Genomic DNA, 19331 nt, shown 5'->3' on the forward strand with positions numbered 1-19331 from the left:
TATTCAATTCTATAACTTGTTTATGGATTGTATTTTACACTAATTGGAGGAATATCAACGTCTTCACCATCCTCGTCTTCACAACATGCTTGAAGGACAAGATACTTCAAATGTGATGGAATCTCTTTTTTGCTCACCATTTTGATCAATTCAGAAATTGGTTTGCCTAATCTCTCTTGGTTCTTTTTGGCTGGGAAAAATGAGGCATAGAGCACAACAACGTCATAAGAGAGGATTGAAATCTCCAACCCATCCTCTTTTTGAAATTTATCCAATAATTGTTGTAATGTAATATCGTCTTCAATAACAATTTGATCCCACACTGTGTCAAACTCCTTCTTACCGTATTTGCCCTTGACCGATTTGATTGGCTCCGAGAATCCAATGAATGGCAACGCCAAATTGATAAACCCATTCTTGTACTGCTCTATATCGTCTTTTTCATCAACAACTTTGTAAAGCTCCAAACACACCAAACCTGTAACCAACGCAGTGGTTGTAGCAATGGCAGGAATAATCTTACCAGCAATAAACTTGGTCTTTGATGCATCAGCAGTCTCGATTCCATAGTTTAATGCCCTGCAATTTGATGCAGCCGTAATAAATTCAATGTGGTGGTTTGTGTCGTCATCTTTTTCAAACTCAATGGGAGTGAGTCTATATCCAGCCAACGTACTAGGTTCCGGCAATGAAGCAGCAATCTTTCTAACCTCTTCATCATCAAATGATCCAGACAACTGATTGGCCTGTTCTTCAGCCTCAGCTTCGGTTGCTGCAATTGCAACACCTGTCTTGGGTTTGAACTCAGGAATCGTTATATTATCCAAAACCTTTTTGTAATCCTCAACTGTGGCACTAGGCTCTTTCAAACCATAGATGAATGCAAGTAAGTTTGCACCACCAACAATAAAATCAAAATGATCCTTATTGTTGATATCAAATTTTAATGGTGTTGGAGCCCTTTTTGGACCAGACCAAAATGGCTCACCAGTAGATGTCTTGGCGTCGGCTGGGAAATTATACAACAATTGCTTAATATCATGGTTGAATTTGTTCTCAAATTCCAATCTAGCCCATTTGATGCAGTCATCAAAAGTGTATGGGCGTTCATTAAGGTACTTGGAAATATTCTCCAATGTTCCCTTTTTGTCTGGATTTTGTTTCAAGCTTTGCTCTACAAAGTTTGGCTGGCTCAAATACAAATTAACACTTTCTGGTGCTTCAACGTAAAAGCCTTGGAACAATGATTTTGCCCACGCAATTGTGTGATCAATTTTACTAGGGAAAGACCTCAATGTACATAATGGGATTGATTTTTCTGGTGGATCGTGAGATGAAGAGTATGACTCAGTGAGGTTTGGAATGACTACTTGAGTATTTCCCTTTGTACCCAAGGTACCGGATTCCAATAATGGTTTTTTGTAAAAGATACAACGACGATCGACATATTCTCTAGCCTCGACGTTATCCAAAGCGTTTGTAACAAAGTCCAAGTTTTTCCAAAAACCATCGTCAAAAATATTTTCAGAGTCAGGGCCAACTTTGTCCAATCTAGAGTCAATTTTACCTTTCAAGGCTGGGTTCATTGCCTGTACTGCAGATGCGGCAACATCAGATTTGTTTTTACCCACATCTTTGGGTCTAAACAAAAATTGACGATTAAGGTTAGATTTCTCAATGGAATCATTATCGGTAATGAAAATTTTACCATTTGGTCCAGAACCCAATCCCATCATTGCCCAGTTCTTCAACATCTCACATCCAATAGCACCTGCACCAACGAGGAAAACTTTCAAATCAAAAATCTTGTCCTGGAAAGTTTTACCAAAAACGGCAATTTGGCCATCATATCTTGATCCAATTGGTTTGTTATTCTCTGCATTCCTTGGAAACTCTTTTTCGGATGGGAGTGATTCTAAAGAATCGAAATAGAGCCATTGTTTAATTGGTGTAAACTTTGATGAGCAGCACTTCAACACTTCTTGTGCAATTAAACCTCCAAAAAAGGCAACGACACCAGGAATATCACCTTGAGCTTGATAAAACAACTCCTTCAAGTACTTTTCATCCAATTCTTCCACAATATTTTTGTTCTGCGTTGCGAGCTCCTGAGCATATCTAAATGCTTCGTTTGCATCCTCCAAATGATATGGTGCGGGTAACCTACCACGCTTGGTTTTGAATGCATGAAGTGCTTGGAATCCAATGTGTAATTGGGGTGGTTTGTCAAACTTGGCAAAGTCAGAAATCAAATATTCTGGGTTCTTCAATTGTTCAAGGAGTGGCTCGAATTTGAGGTCCTTAGGTACTTTAACTTGTGTGTATTGTCCTCCTTTTTTGTATGTTCCGAAACTCTCATCCAACTTGATCTTGAATGCATATGGCCCCAAGACTTCGACTTTATGAGGATTGCCATCATTTAATTTCGGCATTCCTTCAACTTCAGTGAATTTGACAAAATCGCCATCTTCCAATCCATGTCTCGAGTCGTCCAACATAGTTACAGTTCCATCCTTGTCTATGTCTGAGATAATTCCGCTCAAGGGTTCTTCGCCTGTTTGGTCAACAATTGTGAACTTATCGCCAAAGTCAACAAAAATTTGGCCAAACAAGCCTCGAATATCGGCATTGATGTAGCCAATGTCGTTAGCGTGTGTGATTTGGTTGATTCTGACTTGTTCTTCCAAAGTGACATTTGTGGAAACGATGCACTTGAACTTGAGTAGTGTTTCCTCATTGATGTTTTCAACAACGCTGATTGGCACATATGCATTCAATTCTCTCAATTTCACCGCGCTCACTTGGTCTGTTGGTTTTCCATCATCTGCTTCTGAAAGAAAGAATTGCGTTGATAAATCCCTGAGCTCTACAGGGTGTGGGTCGTACAAACTCAATGACTTGACACCTGCAAGAGCAATGTTTTTGGCAATCTCAATACCCAATCCATTCAAGCCTATAATAAGAACGTTGGCGTTTTGCATTTTGAGCATTGCTTCTTTACCCAAGACGTAAAGTTGACGGGAATACAACCCCTCATCAATCTCTTGTGGTGATGGCGAATCAATTTGCATGTTATCTGACATCTTTCGTAATAAAGTGGGAGATGTAGAATGTGTATATCGATGTAATTGAAAGAAAAGAAATAGCAGAAGAAGAAAAAAAAAATTGATATTTGAAAGGAGTTGGAGGTTTCAATTTGAATTGCTAAAGCTTACTAAATGTTTAAGGTAAGTTAATTCCTCAGGGTAATAATGTAAAAGAGGGAGAAAGTGTGCGAAGGAATTCCAACAGCTTTTTGTGCGGCAAAAAAATTGAAGAGGAGGTCGTGCCGGTTTTTCATAAATGAATGGTATTTTTATTTGCAACCCTATCAGACAAACACTATACACAAGGGTTAATCCGGTAAAATTTAACCAAAAAAAAAGCTGTTTGGAAGGTGAATATTTATAGAGTTTTGGAAATAATCAGCATTGGCTACAAAAGAAAGAAAAGAAAAGGATAAAACAAGAATTAAAAACAAAAACAAAAACATAGGAAAGGAAAGGAAAGGAAAGGAAGGTTTTGAAAGGCTAATTTTCAACACTGAGCAACACAAACTTGCAGAAACAGATGGAAAATGAAAATTAAGACTACTAATAATAATACTAAATTAATACTAATAATGATAATAACACTTCACTTTAGTACATGAATGGGGAGGTATGAAAAATAAACGAAAAGTATAGAAAAGAAAAGAAAAGAAAACAGTAGTATTATATTACCAAACAAAGTGCAATTTTAAAGAGTCCAGCATAGCCAATATAGTGTAGCTAAAGCATCCCTACTCTTTTGTTTTTCCTTTTTTTTTTCTTTGCGGCTTATAGGTTTTTTATGCCTCTATTTTCACCTTTACTTCAACATTTGTTTCCATTTTTTCCTAATTTCCTTTGTCTTTGGCGTCTTCACGTATATAGAAGCAGGACTATGGGATGTAATCCATTCCGTACTCCTTAAGTGTTTTATGCACATCGAAATCAGGGTCCCTGGGTTCCATGGTTTTCACCACACGTCCAGGAACACCAACTACTAATGAGTTGGGAGGAATATCGCGGTTTACTACTGCGCCCGCAGCGATAACACTCCCTTCTCCAATTGTTACACCACCCAATACTGTGCAGTTCGAACCAAGCCAGCAGTTGTCGCCAATCGTAATCGGAAGTGCGTTCTCTAAATAGCTGTGTCTCAAAGTTGGATCAATTGGATGAGATGGTGTCAAGAGCGAGACCCCGGTGCCACACATAACATTATTCCCTATCTTGACCACTGAGCAATCCAATATAGTGAGGTTGAAGTTGCTGTAAAAGTTTTCGCCCAAATATGTGTTAAATCCATAGTCAAAGTACATTGGGTACTCCATAAACGTACCTTCTCCCACATGTCCAATGAATTTTTTCAAATATTCCCTTTTGGCGTTGGCAAACTCCTTGGTGGTTTTGTAATCCCTGCATCTAAAATTACCGTAATCAAGCAAAGTGTCTCTCAAGTTCATTCTGGACTTCTCCAAGTCCACTTGCATTGGATTGTAGAGCATACCGGATATCATGCGATCGTAGTTTTCGAATGCAGCTTCATCAGTAAATGGGATATGGTTTAAATTGTTTTTAGCAAACTTGATAAGCTCCTCGTTCCTTTCAGCCTTGACATTTGTTTGCTTGCAGAAATCTTGCTTGTCCTTAAATTGAGGCATGAGTGTGTATGTATATATATATATATATATATATCTGTGTGTGTAAATGATGTATGAGGTATACTACTGACACGTACTCTGCAATTTGGTTCAAACCCTTAAAGTAACACTAGCAGAACAATTCCCGTCCTAGTCATGGATTATATATCTTATTTTAAATATCTTCATGGTACAAATTCCGCTGTGTAATTCTCGCTCAAATTATCGGAGCATTCAAAACAAGTCGGCTAAAATTTAGAAACCTTGGCAGGGAAATAGGGGAATAATAGAACCACATCAAATCAAGACTTTCCCAGAGTATTCCGCTCCCCAAACGCTCCCCAAACGCTCCCCAAACGCTCCCCACGCTCCTAACTCCCAAAAGAAAAAAAAAAAAAAAAAAAGAGATTAAATAAATTAAATAAATTAAAAAATTAAAAAATTAAAAAAATTCCGTCAATTGAAAAGTAAATCCAAGTGTAGGTGGGAGGGGTCGGCTTGTTGAATCAATTTTGGCTTTAACTTTATTTGTTTCCACTTTGTTTTTCCTTCTTTTTTTTTTATTTACAAACAGTCACTTTTTATTCTATTTGAAATTGAAAAAGCACAAAATGGTCGTCACACTTCACTGTCTAGCAGATGTGTGTTTGATTCCCGTACGTTATCAACCTCGATTGTTTCAAATTTGTCTTTCTTGTCTTTACTTCTTCGTCCCTTTGCTCACCTCCATGGCTCTTGCCTTTCCCCCGCTTTCCACCCTCCCCCCCTCATCCATCTCTTTTCCCGGAATGATTTACTAACTTGTTTCTTTTTTTTTTCTTCTTTATCAAGATTGGCACGAATACCGCTTCAGTATCAGATGAAATAACGGCAATTTCTAAACTCGCTGAGGATTCCCCGCTCAGCACAACTTTGCATTCAGCAGGTACGACTATTGCTGGTCCTTGGAACGAGGTTATGGATCTTATTGGTCAAATGCATGAATTGTTGCATAATAAGCACGATGTATTGAGGATTCAAAGCGATATTAGAGTGGGTACTAGAGTCGACAAACTGCAAACTCCGGCTGATAAGATAGATGTGGTTAAGAGAAAATTGAAAGCATTGCTGGGTACCGATTAAAATTTTATTAATTGCTGGAAGCTAAACAAATTCAATGCTCAAGACAAGAGAGTATCTAGAAGACACTTTTAAGTGGAGTTATCGATGTCGACTAGAAGAGTGATAAAGTGGATGAGTCTTAATACACTCGAGGTGATTGGAAGTCGGATACATAGTACATTTTTTTTGGAAACGTATAATAGCAGTAGTTCTAGTAGTAGTAGTAGTTGTCGTTGTTGTTGTTATAACTGTTTTTATGAGTCCTTCTTCCTAATTTATACTATTATTATTATTATTATTATTATTTTCTGATATATAAAGTACATAGTAATATATTACATAGATGAAGTTGAACTTTAGCTATTTCATCGTCAGTCATGAATTGAATGGCATTAGTAGATCATAGTGTTTGTGATGTTTAAGTAAAATGAAAAATCGAGAATTTCAAGTAAAAGAAAAAAAGAAAAAAAAAGAAGAAGAAAAAGAAGAAGAAAAAGAAAAAGAATACAAAAAGCATTGAAAGATTGAAAGCAAGCTGGAGTCTTTTGTTTTGGTTCAAGTGCCCAACTTCTTTCCGTGCTTTTATTCTTCGGCCACCGCCTCTATTTGGATTCTTTATCGCAATTAAAGGATGTAGCCTAAAGATATTTTCCACTCTTCCCTTTTTTTTCTCTCTTAGTCCACTGGTAGTATAAGCCAGGTGCTAGTTGTTGTGTGGGAAAGGCTGCTCAAGTTATGGTTGTTATGGGAGTTGGGAAAGTCTAGGTTGAAAAACGCCCATTTGTTGTTGGTGTTGGTGCTGGTGTTGGTGTTGTTGTTGGTGGTGCTGGTGCTGGTGCTGGTTCTGGGATGTTTGTTGTGGTTGTAATGGTGCCAGTGCTAGTGCTGGTGGTGATTGTTGTGGTTGCAAATGTGGCTGTGCCAATTGCTGGCTTGCAGAGCTAGTGGAAGATGTCGAGTTTGAACTTGGGTACGCTTCATATCTCCCTTCAAGAATGCTAGCTTTCTTCTTTCGTTGTTGTTCTCGTTGCTCAATAATCTTGTCTGTTTGTTTCTTTTCCTTGATGCTCTCCTTAATTGTATCTTCGCTGACTCCAAAGCTGGATGGGTCCTGCCAGAATAGTTCACGAATAACTTCTCTGCACTCGTAATCAGTAAACACTTTTCCCGTAGATTTGTTCAATTCAGCAGTAATATATCTCCATTTTTCAAATTCTGCTGCATCCAACAAATTTTTGAGAAATAGTTTGTCTGTGTTATCCCAGGCGCTCGAGTTGTTATTTCCTTGTTGCCCAACAATAACTTGGTACCTATTTCTTGCTGCTAAGTAAGACCCTACACCTAATATTTCGGCAATTTCAACCCAATTCTTACCCTTTTTCTTCAAAGTCACAATCAAGTCGTCTTGTTCCTGACTGAATTTAGACTTGCGTTTAGCCCTTTTAGCAGTTGTGCTTACAGTAATATCTGGCCGTATAGGGGCTTTTGACAAGGGGGGTGGCGGGAGTACTTTTTGCAACCTTTCGGGGAAATTGGGGAAAATCACCAAGCTATGAGACTGCATTGTAGATGCAACCTCTACAGAGTCTTGGCGACGACCCTGTTGTGACAACAGAGGCAGCTGCTGTTGTTGCGAGCGCAGTTGCAGTTGCAGGCGCAGGCGCAGGCGCAGTTGCAGTTGCAGTTGCAGTTGCAGTTGCTTACGTTTTGAAGTGCGTGTTTTTGACTTTCCATTTTCAGGTGTTGTGGATTTTCCATGCTGCGCGGGTGCGGGTGCGGGTGCACTTGTAGGATGTGGTGGTGGAGCTATTGCTGGTGGTAGTGGTTGTGCTGTTGATTGTAGTTGTGGTTGTGGTTGTGGTTGTGGTAGTTGTTGCATGTACAGGGGTTGGTTCATATTGTAGTATGAAAATTGTGGTTGTTGATAGTGATTTGATTGTAGATTGTGAGTTGCAGATATACCCATTATGTAGTTGCTAGTCATATTAGGGTCAAAGTACTGTGATCCATTATTGTTATAATGCTGCTGTTGAGGTGCTGGTGGTAATGCTTGTTGTTGTTGTTGTGCCAGTGCCAGTGCCAGTGCCAGTGTCGATGTTGGCGCCGGTGCTGCTTGCATTTGTTGGTATTGCTGTTGATAATAGGGAGCCATGTGCTGTTGTGACAGCGGAGGTGGAATTGAGTACATCATTTGCTGCAGAGATGGGACATTCGGTGATTGCTGCTGCTGCTGCTGCTGCTGTTGTTGCTGAGGAATATGGCTGTAGGCTTTTCCAGACAGTAGGTTCTGGTTGGTTTGGCCGTAGCTGTAATATGAATTGTGTTCAAACGACATTTGGGGTGTATTATATTTAAGCGGTAGTAATTGACTAGAGATTCTTATTTCCCCCTTTTTCTCTTTCTATTTTTTTTTTAAAAAAAAAAAAAAAATACACGCTTACCTTTTGATGATGATGATGATGATGATTTTATGGCTGTTGTTGTTGTAATTGTTGTTGTTGTTTATATTCTTATATTTTTTTTCTTGAGTAACACCAAAGAAGAGCTTTTTGGTAAAAAAAAAATTGTTTATTTTCTTTTGCTCAAGAATTCGTGGTATTTGCTTGTATTTGCTTGTATTTCCTTGTATTTGCTTGTATTTCCTTGTAATTATTGTATATGGAAACAGAAAAGAAAGGACAAACACAACAAGAAATACTGCCTTTTAACTCTCTTTTGTTATTGTTCTTTTTCTAGTATTTTTTAAGGCTGTTGTTGTTGTAATTGTTGTTCTTCTTGTTGTTGTTTAATTTTTGATTTGAAAATATTAGAATTAAAAACAAAAGACAATTTCTCTTATTATTCTCCTTTATTATTTATTTTTCTTCTATGAGGGAGGGGGGGCAGCGGTAATCAAATGGTTGGGTGTTGGGTATAGCTAAGGTTCGATAATATTGTCAAAAAATATATCAGGTAAGTTCTGGTTAAAATGATTATGATGAAGGAATGGAACAGGAATGGAAAGGTTTAAAAAAGAAAAAAAAAAAATTTTTTTTTGGTATTTCGACTGTATTATATATTGCACGATGGTATTGAGCAAGTCAGTTGTTGTTGTTGTTGTTGAATGAATTCTTGTTTCTCTTTGTATATGCTGTGCAGCCAGTGGAGTTTAGTTGTGGGTGGTTGAATTGTTGTAATAATGGTAGTGAATAGTGGTTGCTAGTAGTGAATAGGGGGGGGAAGAAGGGGGCAAAAGTTGGGAAAATAAAATAAGACAGAAACAAGAAACAAGAAACAAGGAACAAGGAACAAAGAAAAAAAAAGAAAAAGGTTGTTGGGATACTTGGATGGTAATTTCTCAGTGAAATGAGATGGATAATGATGCGATTGAGTGTTGAGGTTGTATAGAGTGTGTGTGGAGTGTGGGTCTGGTTACTTGGCGATGTTGGGTGATTGTATAGTTAAGATTAATACTTTTAATTTTTTTGCTATTATTATTTTTTTTCTTTGAGGGGGAGGAGGAGGGGGGAGGAGGAGGAAGGAAAGTACTTCTCTTAGACCATGGAGGAGATATATATTTTAATTGTGTATTATCTTTTTACATGTAGCTTTTGCAAGATACAAGTCCCACGGTGTGCTAATTTTTCAAGATACGATTGGACAATCTATGTAAAATATCGAGATTGTGGTGTGTGTGTGTGGTGTGCGTGTGTGGTGTGTGTGTGTCTGTGGAGTGTGTGGTAATAGTAGTGTTGATAAATGTGCTGAATATAATAATAGATTATATTATCCTTACTACTACTCAAACCCAAACTCAAACCCAAACTCAAACTATTGTCTGTTGATGATAATAATAATGATGGTGATAATAATAATAATTTTGAATCTGGGTATCTTGCAATTATAAAGTGACTCGTTTTCTTAAACAAAGAAATATTTGATTGTATGTGTTTGCTTGTTTGCTTATTTGCTTGTGTTTTGTGTGGGTAAGTATTTTATTTTCTATTTTCTTTTCTCAAATGAGACTTGTTGTTGTGATGGTTTTTTGTTTTTTTTTTTTCGGAGAAAATAGTCTGAGTTTATGAGTTGTAGACTGCTTGTTGTTGTTGTTGTTGTTGTTGTGTTATGTTGTTAGTGGTGTTGAGTGGTTATTATTGGTGTTGTGTGATGGATTTACTCTATTCTATATACTTCATGTCATTTGATGCAATGTGTAAAATTTCCTTGTGGGAACGGGACAACATATTTTTTTTTTTTTATTTTTTATTTTTTATTTTTTATTTTTATTTTATTTAATAATAAAATAAAATATTAAAGAGTATAATAATTACGTAATCACTCACTGAGTAAATAATTTTATTTTTTTATTTTTTATTTTATTTTATTATTTTATTTTATTTTCTGATTTCTTCTTGATAATCATGCAATTACCAATAAATATGTGCTGATTAGAGTGTATATATGAGAGAACACTCTGTTGACATAAAGAAAAAAGAAAAGAGGGGGGGAGGAAAAGGAGAGGAAGGAAAAAGAACATAAAATAGAGAGAGATAAAAAGAAAACTAAACATACAACAGAGAAGTTGAGTTGAAGGTCATAGATTAAGTTTTAGAATGAGGTGTAGTGTAATTTGGGATTATAGTTTAATAAGAGAGATGGAAAGAGAGACCCTTAAGCAAAATGTTTAACTCTATTATTTCTCTACCCCTCCCCTCCCTCCTCCCCCCCTAAGACCATAATGTCTTTTTTTTTTATCTATTGGTGGTTGGTGGGAGTGGTATGCACTTTACTACACGATACGATAAAGAGTTGGTACAGCCTATTCATTAGTATTGCTTGTTTACTTATTCTTGTAAACATTACACTTGGAAAGAAATGAAATACATTTTGGCTTGTTCTTGTTTGCTGGTAACAAAGAAATAATATATAAAAATAATAATAATAATAATAAAGAAGAAGAAGAACATTATATTATATTATATTACATTGTATTGTATTATACTTTATTTTGTATGTATGTATGTCGCTATATCTGTTTGTAGCAGTTTACCAAAAAGAGTGAGAGTGTGTGTATGAGAGAGGCGTGGGGAGGAGAGGAGAGAATGAAAAGTGAATGTGAAATACTGAGCTTCTGTTGTTTGTGTTTTCCCATCGCACATACGGAAGCTAACAAAAAACGAGATAGAAACAAATCACAGAAATATACTGAAATATCACTTATGTAGATATAAAAAAAAAAAGAGACCCCATTCATTCAGTAGTACCAGACAAAGTTGCAGATGTGTGCATTCCAACGTATAGTAGCTAAAGGAGTGAGGTGAGGAAAGGCGAGAAGAGGCGAGGCGAGAGGAGGAAAAAAAGAAAAGTATTAATAATAGTCAGAAGATGATGATGATGATGAAGAAGATGAAGGATTGATGAATGAAGCTTTTTTTAGTAAACTTCGATCATCTTTGCTTTGTCTTTTTAATTTCCCATTTGCCATTTATCTTTAAAACCTTAAAAAGAAAAAAAAAACCATTTCTAACTTTCAGAGAAGAAGAAGAAGTACTAGAAGGATGGCACATGTACGAGAGCAATGCGCCTCATACCCTTTCTCTCACCCACTATTATACTAATTTCAATCAACATTCTCTTGTAAGCTGATTTAAAGAAGGAAAGTAGCACAACGTTTAAGTGCAATATTTGATTCATCCCTATATTAATCTCCTCGTCGTCTTCGTCGTCTTTCCTCCTATGGGATTTGAAAAAATTATAAACCAATAATAAAAATAAAAATAAAAATACTGTTGAAATTTCAGATGCTCTCATATGTAAGGCCTCTTGTTTTTGCTAAAGTTTATTTGGTTATGTACGTGTTTGTGTAGATTGTGGTTATCCTTCACCCTATTGCTTTATAACAACAACAACAACAACAACAACAAGACAAATATAACCAACCACTGTATCTATCGTAAAGAGAATGAGTGAATGAGAATGGTATAAATTGTGTAAATTGAAAAATGAAAAAATTGGAAAAATAAAAATAAAAAATAAAAACATAAAATAAAAAAATAAATAAAAAAGTAACAAACCATTGCATTCCGTTGTCTCATATTGCACGTGTCGCATTTTTCCTCATTCAGAATGTATGCTGTGACTGTCAAATATCCGCACCCACACTCATCCTCATCCTCAAACAAACAAAGAAAGAAAGAAAGAAAGAAGATAAATGGAAAACACCACACTCTGGGTCTAACCAATTGAGTAATACTCACCAAAGTGATTATGTATATATGTATATATATATATATATATATATATATATATACACACATACAAACCACCTTTGGGTTTTGTTAGTTCCACATTTAGAACAATATATTAATATATATATATATATATATATATGCCATAACACCTAAATACAAAAGTAAGAAGAAAATAAAATACAACAATTAACGCATAGTAATCAAATGGAGAATAAGTACACAGTAAAAGAGACATAGTGAGACAGACCAAAATAATCAAGAATCAGAAACAACAACAACAACAACAACAACAACAAAAGAAAGAAAGAAAGAAAGAAAGAAAAAAAAGGCACAAGGTCCTGGTCTGGGTGATACATTGCATGAGCTAATTGCAACACCCTCGGCATTCACAGACCTATTCTTGTCTTTCCTTCTTCTTCTTTTTAACTTGTACAAGAAGAACAGGTAATTTTTTAAAAAAAAAGAAGAAAACACATGGACCCACACACACACACACACACTTTTTCTCTCCCTCTTACTTCAAATTTGGTTGGTTTTCGCACCAAATAAAAAATAATAATAGAAAGAGAAATAGAATGAAATCAAACAGACACATTCTGGAAACACAAGCAACAGCAAGAGCATAATACAGATACTTAATTGCAAACACAAGTAGCTACTCTAACTTATACTCCAAAACAACAGATGCAAAAAACAGATTAGAAAAATGGAGTTGGACGTAGAAGCACAAAAAAAAGAGTAAAGCAAAAAAGGATAGCAAAAAAAAGACAAAAAAAAGAAAATTGCCATTGCCAGAAATCGAATCTGGGTCTGCTCGGCCACAACGAGCTGTACTTACCACTATACTACAATGGCTGATATGTTCAACTCTACTATTGAGTTGTTTTTCTTGACAATGAACTGTTGCACAAAAACTCAATATAGCTATTTCGTAGTTTACCTTTTTAATGTATAAAAACTAATTGACTACTACTACTACTACTACTAGTACATCAAGACTTTCTTGAACCCAACAATATACCCTTCCTTGCCACCCCCGCCCCAAAATAAAGGAACAACAACAACAACAATATCAAGAATGCCAAAATATTCAAAAAAGAAAAAAATGAGAGACATAAACTGTATTAAAGGAGCCACAAAGCACAGCAAAAGAAATGAGCAAAAGGCATATACTTACTAAATTAATTGGAATACCACTATTACTACTAATACTACTACTAGCAATAATAATAATAATAATAATAATAATAATATTAATGGAAAGAGTCTACTTCAACATATAAATAACTTCAACCTTACAGATAAACAAATAAACTTAGAAAATTGAATTTGTTGCACTTTAAAAATCACTGGCACCAATAGGCTTTCTCTCTCTCTCACTCTCTTTCTCTCTCTTTTTTTCTCCACCACACTTTAGTCCTTTTTTTTTGAAAATGCCCTCAATTAGCTACTTGTCCTCGCTCTCTCTTCTTGCTTTTTCTTTTGAAAAAAACTTGAGCGGCAATTTCGAAACTTCATCCAACGACTTATCGGGATTGAAATCATCATCTCCTTGGCCAAAATTATACTCTTTCAGTAAGGGCGCCTTTTTTGTTCGTGGCGGTGCGGGCGAAGAAGATGAGCCAAGTTTTGTAGCCTTCAACACATCAAGGTTTCTTCGCAACTTCTCATGGAAAGCCTCATCTTTATCTTTTTCTTCATCTTGGGTAACATCTTGATAACTAGGTAAATCATCTCCTTCATGGAAGAACCTTGTTGCCTCTCTCTTATCACGATGCTCCCAAGGAAATATAGGTGGGTGCTCAATATGCTTTCCGGAATCTGATACCGATTCGGAAGCAAAAGAAGCTCTTTGTAATTGTTGTGGCTCTTTGAGATTAGACACATCCCATTCATTGACCAATTTCTGGAATCGCAAATTTGCGCCTTCACCTTTTAATCTCAACAATTTGTACCTCGTTGACTTATCAAAAAACCTATTAAAATCATCCCACCAAAACTGATGAAAGTTGCTCAAGTCACTCGATAATATATTATCGTAGCTCCATGGTTTGGCACCCCCAATATAGTGCAAAGCCTTAATATCTTTAAAGAACCTGTGAAATGCTGGCAAGTACTGGTAATCTTGGCGATAGTTGGGAGTTACATTGTAAAGATATGGCAATCTGTGCCAATTGGGGTAAAACTCATTCAACAAACCTTGGTCAGCACCATCAAAAGTCAGCGAGTCACCTTTACCAGCAAACTCAATCAAACTATTCAATGTCTCTTGGTTTGGTTTCAATTTGAACACACCAGAATTGAAGATATCGGGCCAGCCTGAGTCAGGCGATGCGGCAATCTCACCAACACCAATCTCATAGGAGTCAAACAAGTTATCCAAGCTTTGCAAGGGTAAAACATCAGCATCAAGGTAAACAATAGACTCGTATTGTGTTAATCCCCACAATAGCAACTTTGTGTAAGTAATCGACAATTCTGGACGATCCAATGTTTCCGCAAGCTTGGTCAATGGTGCTTGAATGGTATCAACAGGTATAATCTCGTCATAAACTGTGGAGATCAAATCTTGTAACTCTTGTGAAACTGTACTAGTGTCCAATAACAAAACCAATTTATGGCTTGTTCCAAGCTCTTTGAGTTTGGATCCAAGGGTGAGAACACCTGGAGCATAGGACTCGCCTACAAGTAAAGTAACAAAAGCCGAGTTGGATGCAGACATTGCAGAAGAGAAGACACTCTGGTGAAAATGACAATTGAACCTCTTTATTATTGAGTAATATGGAATTTCCAAAAAAAAAAAAGAAACAAGGGCCGTGTAGATACTGGTGGTGAGGAAACCAAAATTAATAACCAAAAAAGAAAAAGAAAAAGAAAATAGAAATACAAAGTCAATACTGGTTTGGCTCTAATAATTATAAATTAGAAAAAAAAATAATAAATTACACAACTATACAAGAGATAAGAGAACAACAATAAAAAAATACAAAAAATAAAAAATAAAAAAAATACAAAAAAAAGGGGGTGGGGGAGGCGGAGAGGTAGGGGATTTTCCTCATACAAAACAATATAAAATATAAACAATAAAAATACACACAAATATAAAATATAAAATATCAACAAATATTCAAATTACAGAAATAGCAAATCAAATACAAGGACAAAACCAAACATATAGTCTATTAAAATTATACATGTTTACAGCATAACAACAAGGTGAGACGTTGGTTAAGAAAAGATTCTTAGTATATCAACTTCACAACTCACAGAATTTTTTTTTTTTTCTTTTTCCTTTATTTTTTTCTTTTTTTTCTTTTCAATTGTTTTTGGGAGTTTCAAATAATGTTGATCCTATCGTTTTCTACTCCATTCATTCCTCACCCTCTCCCATCTCCCATCTCCCACCTCTCACCTCATCCACCCACGCACCATTGGTTGTGGTTGCAAATGGTGATGATGACTGGTTATAAAGGTAGAATCAATGAAATCTTATATAAAACTAAACTTTACGAGAAAGAGAAGGAAAGGTATATATACATATATACCTATATATACCTATATATATATATATATATGTAAAATAGGAATTTACAAAGATTTCTTACATCTCTTTCACTCTAAACTTCCAGTCACCAGTCTCTGGATCATACGAGATAAACTCCATCTCCGGTAATTTTTTCAAATTTTCAATATGGCGTTTAACAACGTCGCTCTTGGGGTCCAAGATCGGCAACTTGTCGACACTATTGAGAGGAAAACAACCTTCAAGGGTAATTTCGGCTGGCAAGTTTAATCCTTCACCTGGTCTTGGCTTTACATCATCATCTGGGTATACGACGCACGACTTGGTATCAAATGTCACCAAGTTACCTGGTATATCCTCGAGATTGATCATGGCAGTCAAGTCAACGGGATCAATAAATTTCAATGTACCATAATTCTTTCTGCCGATTTTGAAATCGTGCACAGATTTCAACTCCAAAAGCGATTTCTTCTTCAACTCATTCAATGAAGGCGACATCCAGTACCCATCTGCATCGAAAACTTCCTCACCATTTTCTCTCTCTCCAGAACCTACTTTATCTCCCGAGTCCCCTTTAGTTTGGCTTTCTAAAGTCTCTGACGAAGCAGGCTTCTTTTTGCTTTCAAAACCAAAAGTCACTTGTTTGGTGGGACTACTGGTTCCACTAACCAACAACTGTCCGTTCTTTCCATCTTCTCCACTGGACTTCTCTATAACCAATTTCTTGAAATTGATGTTAGGCTTAAACACATCAGAGGTGATTATAGCCAGATCAGTAATGGGCGAAAACAAATTGTCCACTTTCTTTTTAAATAGTTGGTCCTGCGCTTTCTCCTCGGGTTTCTTTGCCGACAACACATTAACTTTGAATAATGGAGTAATCCTCAGCGACGCGCTCCCCAAAGTAACAGTCTTTTTTGCCGGATTTGAAGAAGACAATGAAGAACTGACAATTACTGCTTGCGGTCGCTGACCTTGACCTTGTTCTTGCAGAGTGCCAGTGATCGACTGGAAAAGAGGATTGTTTCCATACGGATTCTGCGTATTGATATTTGCCAACGGTTGGGTTTGTTGTTGTTGTGATTGTTGAAGGAACAGCGGTTGCGATGATTGTGGTTGCAGTTGTTGCAGAAACCCGCCAGAGGTAGACAAACCACCTGCAAAATTTCCAAAGCCACCACCGACAGTATTACTATTATTACTATTATTATTATTATTGTTATTGTTATTGTTGGTGTTATTTCCACCACCAAATAAACCACCAGTTCCAGTGCCAGTTCCAATGCCGTTTTGTGCTGGCTTAGAACCAAATAATCCACCAGAAGTAGAAGAACTACCACCACCGAATAATCCGCCGCCCGTGGCACCAGATGCAGTGCTTTGTTGCTGGCCACCGCTTCCAAATAAACCACCAGTTGCACCACCAACGCCAGGTTTAGATCCAAATAACCCACCTGCAGAAGAGCCATTACCAAAAGCATTGCTATTTTGCTGTTGCTGGTTTTGGTTGCCTCCACCAAATAATACACCCGAGCTACCCAATGTGTTCAGTTGGCCGCCAAAAAGTCCGCCACCTGTAGATCCAGCTGGCTTTGAGCCAAAGAGTCCTCCGCCACTAGATTGTGGCTGCTGCTGTTGCTGTCCAAATAGTCCACCAGAAGTGCCCTGTTGAGTATTGTTTCCAAATAATCCACCACCAGTTGTTCCAGCTGGCTTTGAACCAAAGAGACCACCAGATGTGTTATTTTGTTGATTACCACCGCCAAACAAGCCACCAGTATTGTTTTGCCCAAAAGCTGATGTTGTTCCAGTAGCAGCAGGCTTAGAACCAAAGAGACCCCCGCCACTCTGTTGATTGCTATTGTTTTGACCAAACAAGCCACCACCTTGATTTGACTGCAGTTGGTTCAGTTGACCAAACAAACCACCGGATGTTCCAGAACCAAATCCGGTTGCCGGCTTGTTTGCTCCAAAAACGTTGTTACTATTGTTGTTGTTCAGTTGTCCAAACAAACCGCCACCGCCACCGCCACCGCCAGCGCTGCCTGATCCGAAAGCATTTGTATTTGATTGCCCAAACAATCCACCACCACCACCACCACTTCCAGACCCTGTGTTATTCGAGCCGCCAAATACAGAACCTGTATTGGTGGCACCAAATGCACCCCCGCCTAGAGCATTGCTGTTGTTGTTTTGTCCAAATGGCGAATTTGAACTTGCACCAAACGCATTACCAGTGTTTGAATTAGATGCTCCAAAAGGCGAATTGGTGCTACCACCAAACCCAGTGCCTCCCTGTCCAAAAGCACCACCACCACCAGTGTTGGAGCCAAATGCATTTCCAGTAGTGTTTGTAGAACCAAGTCCACCAAACCCGGTTGCTGGTTTAGCACCAAAAGCACCGCCTCCACTACCAAATGCATTTGTTGCTCCTCCGCTATTACCAAATGCACCACCACCTGTAGCGTTTGTTGCACCAAAAGGTGATGGGTTTTGAGCAGAACCAAATGCTCCTGTAGATTGACCGTTCAGACCAAATGGAGAACCGGTTGGTTTGTTAAAAGATGAGCCAAAAGCAGAACCACTAGCATTGCCACCAAATGGCGACGATGTATTGTTGTTCTGCGACCCAAAGAGACCACCACCCAAAGGTTGTTGAGATGATCCAAAACCAAAACCTGTTCCAGTAGCACCAGCTCCTCCAACCCCAGCACCAGTCCCAGCACCAGCACCAGCTTGGTTGGCGAACCTTCGCCCTTGCTCATAATCCTTCAATCTCAACTCTTCAAACGAAAAGTTTTTATATTCAGACATACAGCAAATATTTTGAAAAACGTTATTAATATTGGCTGAGTCCTTTTCAGTAAATGGAGTAAAAGCCCTACCGGCTGTTCCATTATTAACGTTTGGATCAATTGCTGCTGAGGTTCCAAATGCATTGGTTGTTGCGGTTGTCGCTGTTCCACCAAAGGGCGATGAAGTTGTATTTCCTGTGCCAAAACCACCAAACGTAGATGATGTAGCGGGTTTACTTCCGAAAAGCCCACCTCCAGACGATGTGCCAAATGCAGATGTGCCTGCTGTCGAATTGGCATTTCCAAACACAGAGGAAGGCTGGGTCAGTTGCTGTGGTTGTTGCTGTTGTTGGCCAAAAGGAGATAAAGCAGTGTTTGTTTGTGTGCCAAAGAGTCCACCATTACTACCAACACCACCAATGCCTCCGGTGTTACTACCAAATGCGCCGCCGGATCCAAATGTAGATGGTTGCTGCTGTTGTTGTTGTTGCTGTTGTTGTTGTGCTGTTGTTGTATTGTTGTTATTTCCAAATAAACCTCCACCACCAGTAGTGCTGCTACCGAATGGCGAAGCGCCAGCTTGAGTAGTACCTCCTCCACCAAATGGAGAGTTTGCTGGGTTGGCGGTATTGTTTCCAAAGCCACCAAAACCAGAAGATGAGCTTCCAAACATTTGCAAAGTGATTCAAGGATTGTTCAATTGATTTAGAGATTGTAAAGAGAAGAACAAAAGTAAAGAGGAAAGGAAAAAGTAAAACGAAGAGAAAAGGAGCATGCGAAGGAGAGCGAGGGGAGAGGAAGAAGAAGAAGAAGGTTTTTCTTCAAAGTTGTCAGTTTAAAATCACAAGTATTGTATATTTCCAAATTTTTTTTTTTTTTCCTACAAAGCGAGAAAAAAGTTGGTTACATGTGTTTCACCGCTACCAAATATGTTCTCAAATCGGGGTTCTTTACTTTTTTTTTTATTATTTTTTCTA

General features: G+C 37.6%; 6 protein-coding genes and 1 non-coding gene across 7 annotated transcripts; 1 reads left to right on the plus strand and 6 right to left on the minus strand. All coding sequences in view use genetic code 12, as the record gives it.

The window, feature by feature from the left end:
• Positions 1-20: 20 nt before the first annotated feature.
• UBA1 (E1 ubiquitin-activating protein) lies at positions 21-3083 on the minus strand (the record flags this gene model as incomplete). Its single annotated transcript, XM_001526087.1, has 1 exon — positions 21-3083. The coding sequence occupies one exon, from the start codon at positions 3081-3083 to the stop codon at positions 21-23; it is 3063 nt and encodes a 1020-aa protein (XP_001526137.1).
• Positions 3084-3961: 878 nt separating this feature from the next.
• PVL30_003543 (uncharacterized protein) lies at positions 3962-4726 on the minus strand (the record flags this gene model as incomplete). Its single annotated transcript, XM_001526088.1, has 1 exon — positions 3962-4726. One exon carries the CDS (start codon positions 4724-4726, stop codon positions 3962-3964), a length of 765 nt encoding a protein of 254 aa, XP_001526138.1.
• A 166-nt stretch (positions 4727-4892) lies between these two features.
• On the plus strand, positions 4893-5827 carry ECM15 (UPF0045 protein M15; the record flags this gene model as incomplete). The annotated part of the gene is made up of 3 exons (XM_061119491.1): positions 4893-4948; positions 5345-5361; positions 5559-5827. The coding sequence occupies 3 exons, from the start codon at positions 4893-4895 to the stop codon at positions 5825-5827; spliced, it is 342 nt and encodes a 113-aa protein (XP_060975474.1).
• A 721-nt stretch (positions 5828-6548) lies between these two features.
• ADF1 (actin depolymerizing factor, cofilin) lies at positions 6549-8141 on the minus strand (the record flags this gene model as incomplete). The annotated part of the gene is made up of 1 exon (XM_001526089.1): positions 6549-8141. The coding sequence occupies one exon, from the start codon at positions 8139-8141 to the stop codon at positions 6549-6551; it is 1593 nt and encodes a 530-aa protein (XP_001526139.2).
• A 4678-nt stretch (positions 8142-12819) lies between these two features.
• On the minus strand, positions 12820-12891 carry PVL30_003546. The gene has a single exon. It is a non-coding gene; the product is annotated as a tRNA-His (tRNA).
• Positions 12892-13483: 592 nt separating this feature from the next.
• On the minus strand, positions 13484-14758 carry GLG2 (glycogenin glucosyltransferase; the record flags this gene model as incomplete). The annotated part of the gene is made up of 1 exon (XM_001526090.1): positions 13484-14758. The coding sequence occupies one exon, from the start codon at positions 14756-14758 to the stop codon at positions 13484-13486; it is 1275 nt and encodes a 424-aa protein (XP_001526140.2).
• An 879-nt stretch (positions 14759-15637) lies between these two features.
• PVL30_003548 (uncharacterized protein) lies at positions 15638-19027 on the minus strand (the record flags this gene model as incomplete). Its single annotated transcript, XM_001526091.1, has 1 exon — positions 15638-19027. One exon carries the CDS (start codon positions 19025-19027, stop codon positions 15638-15640), a length of 3390 nt encoding a protein of 1129 aa, XP_001526141.2.
• Between the last annotated feature and the right edge of the window lie 304 nt (positions 19028-19331).

This window comes from Lodderomyces elongisporus, chromosome 4, assembly GCF_030384665.1.
Source record: "Lodderomyces elongisporus chromosome 4, complete sequence".
Taxonomy (NCBI): Eukaryota; Fungi; Ascomycota; class Pichiomycetes; order Serinales; family Debaryomycetaceae; genus Lodderomyces; species Lodderomyces elongisporus.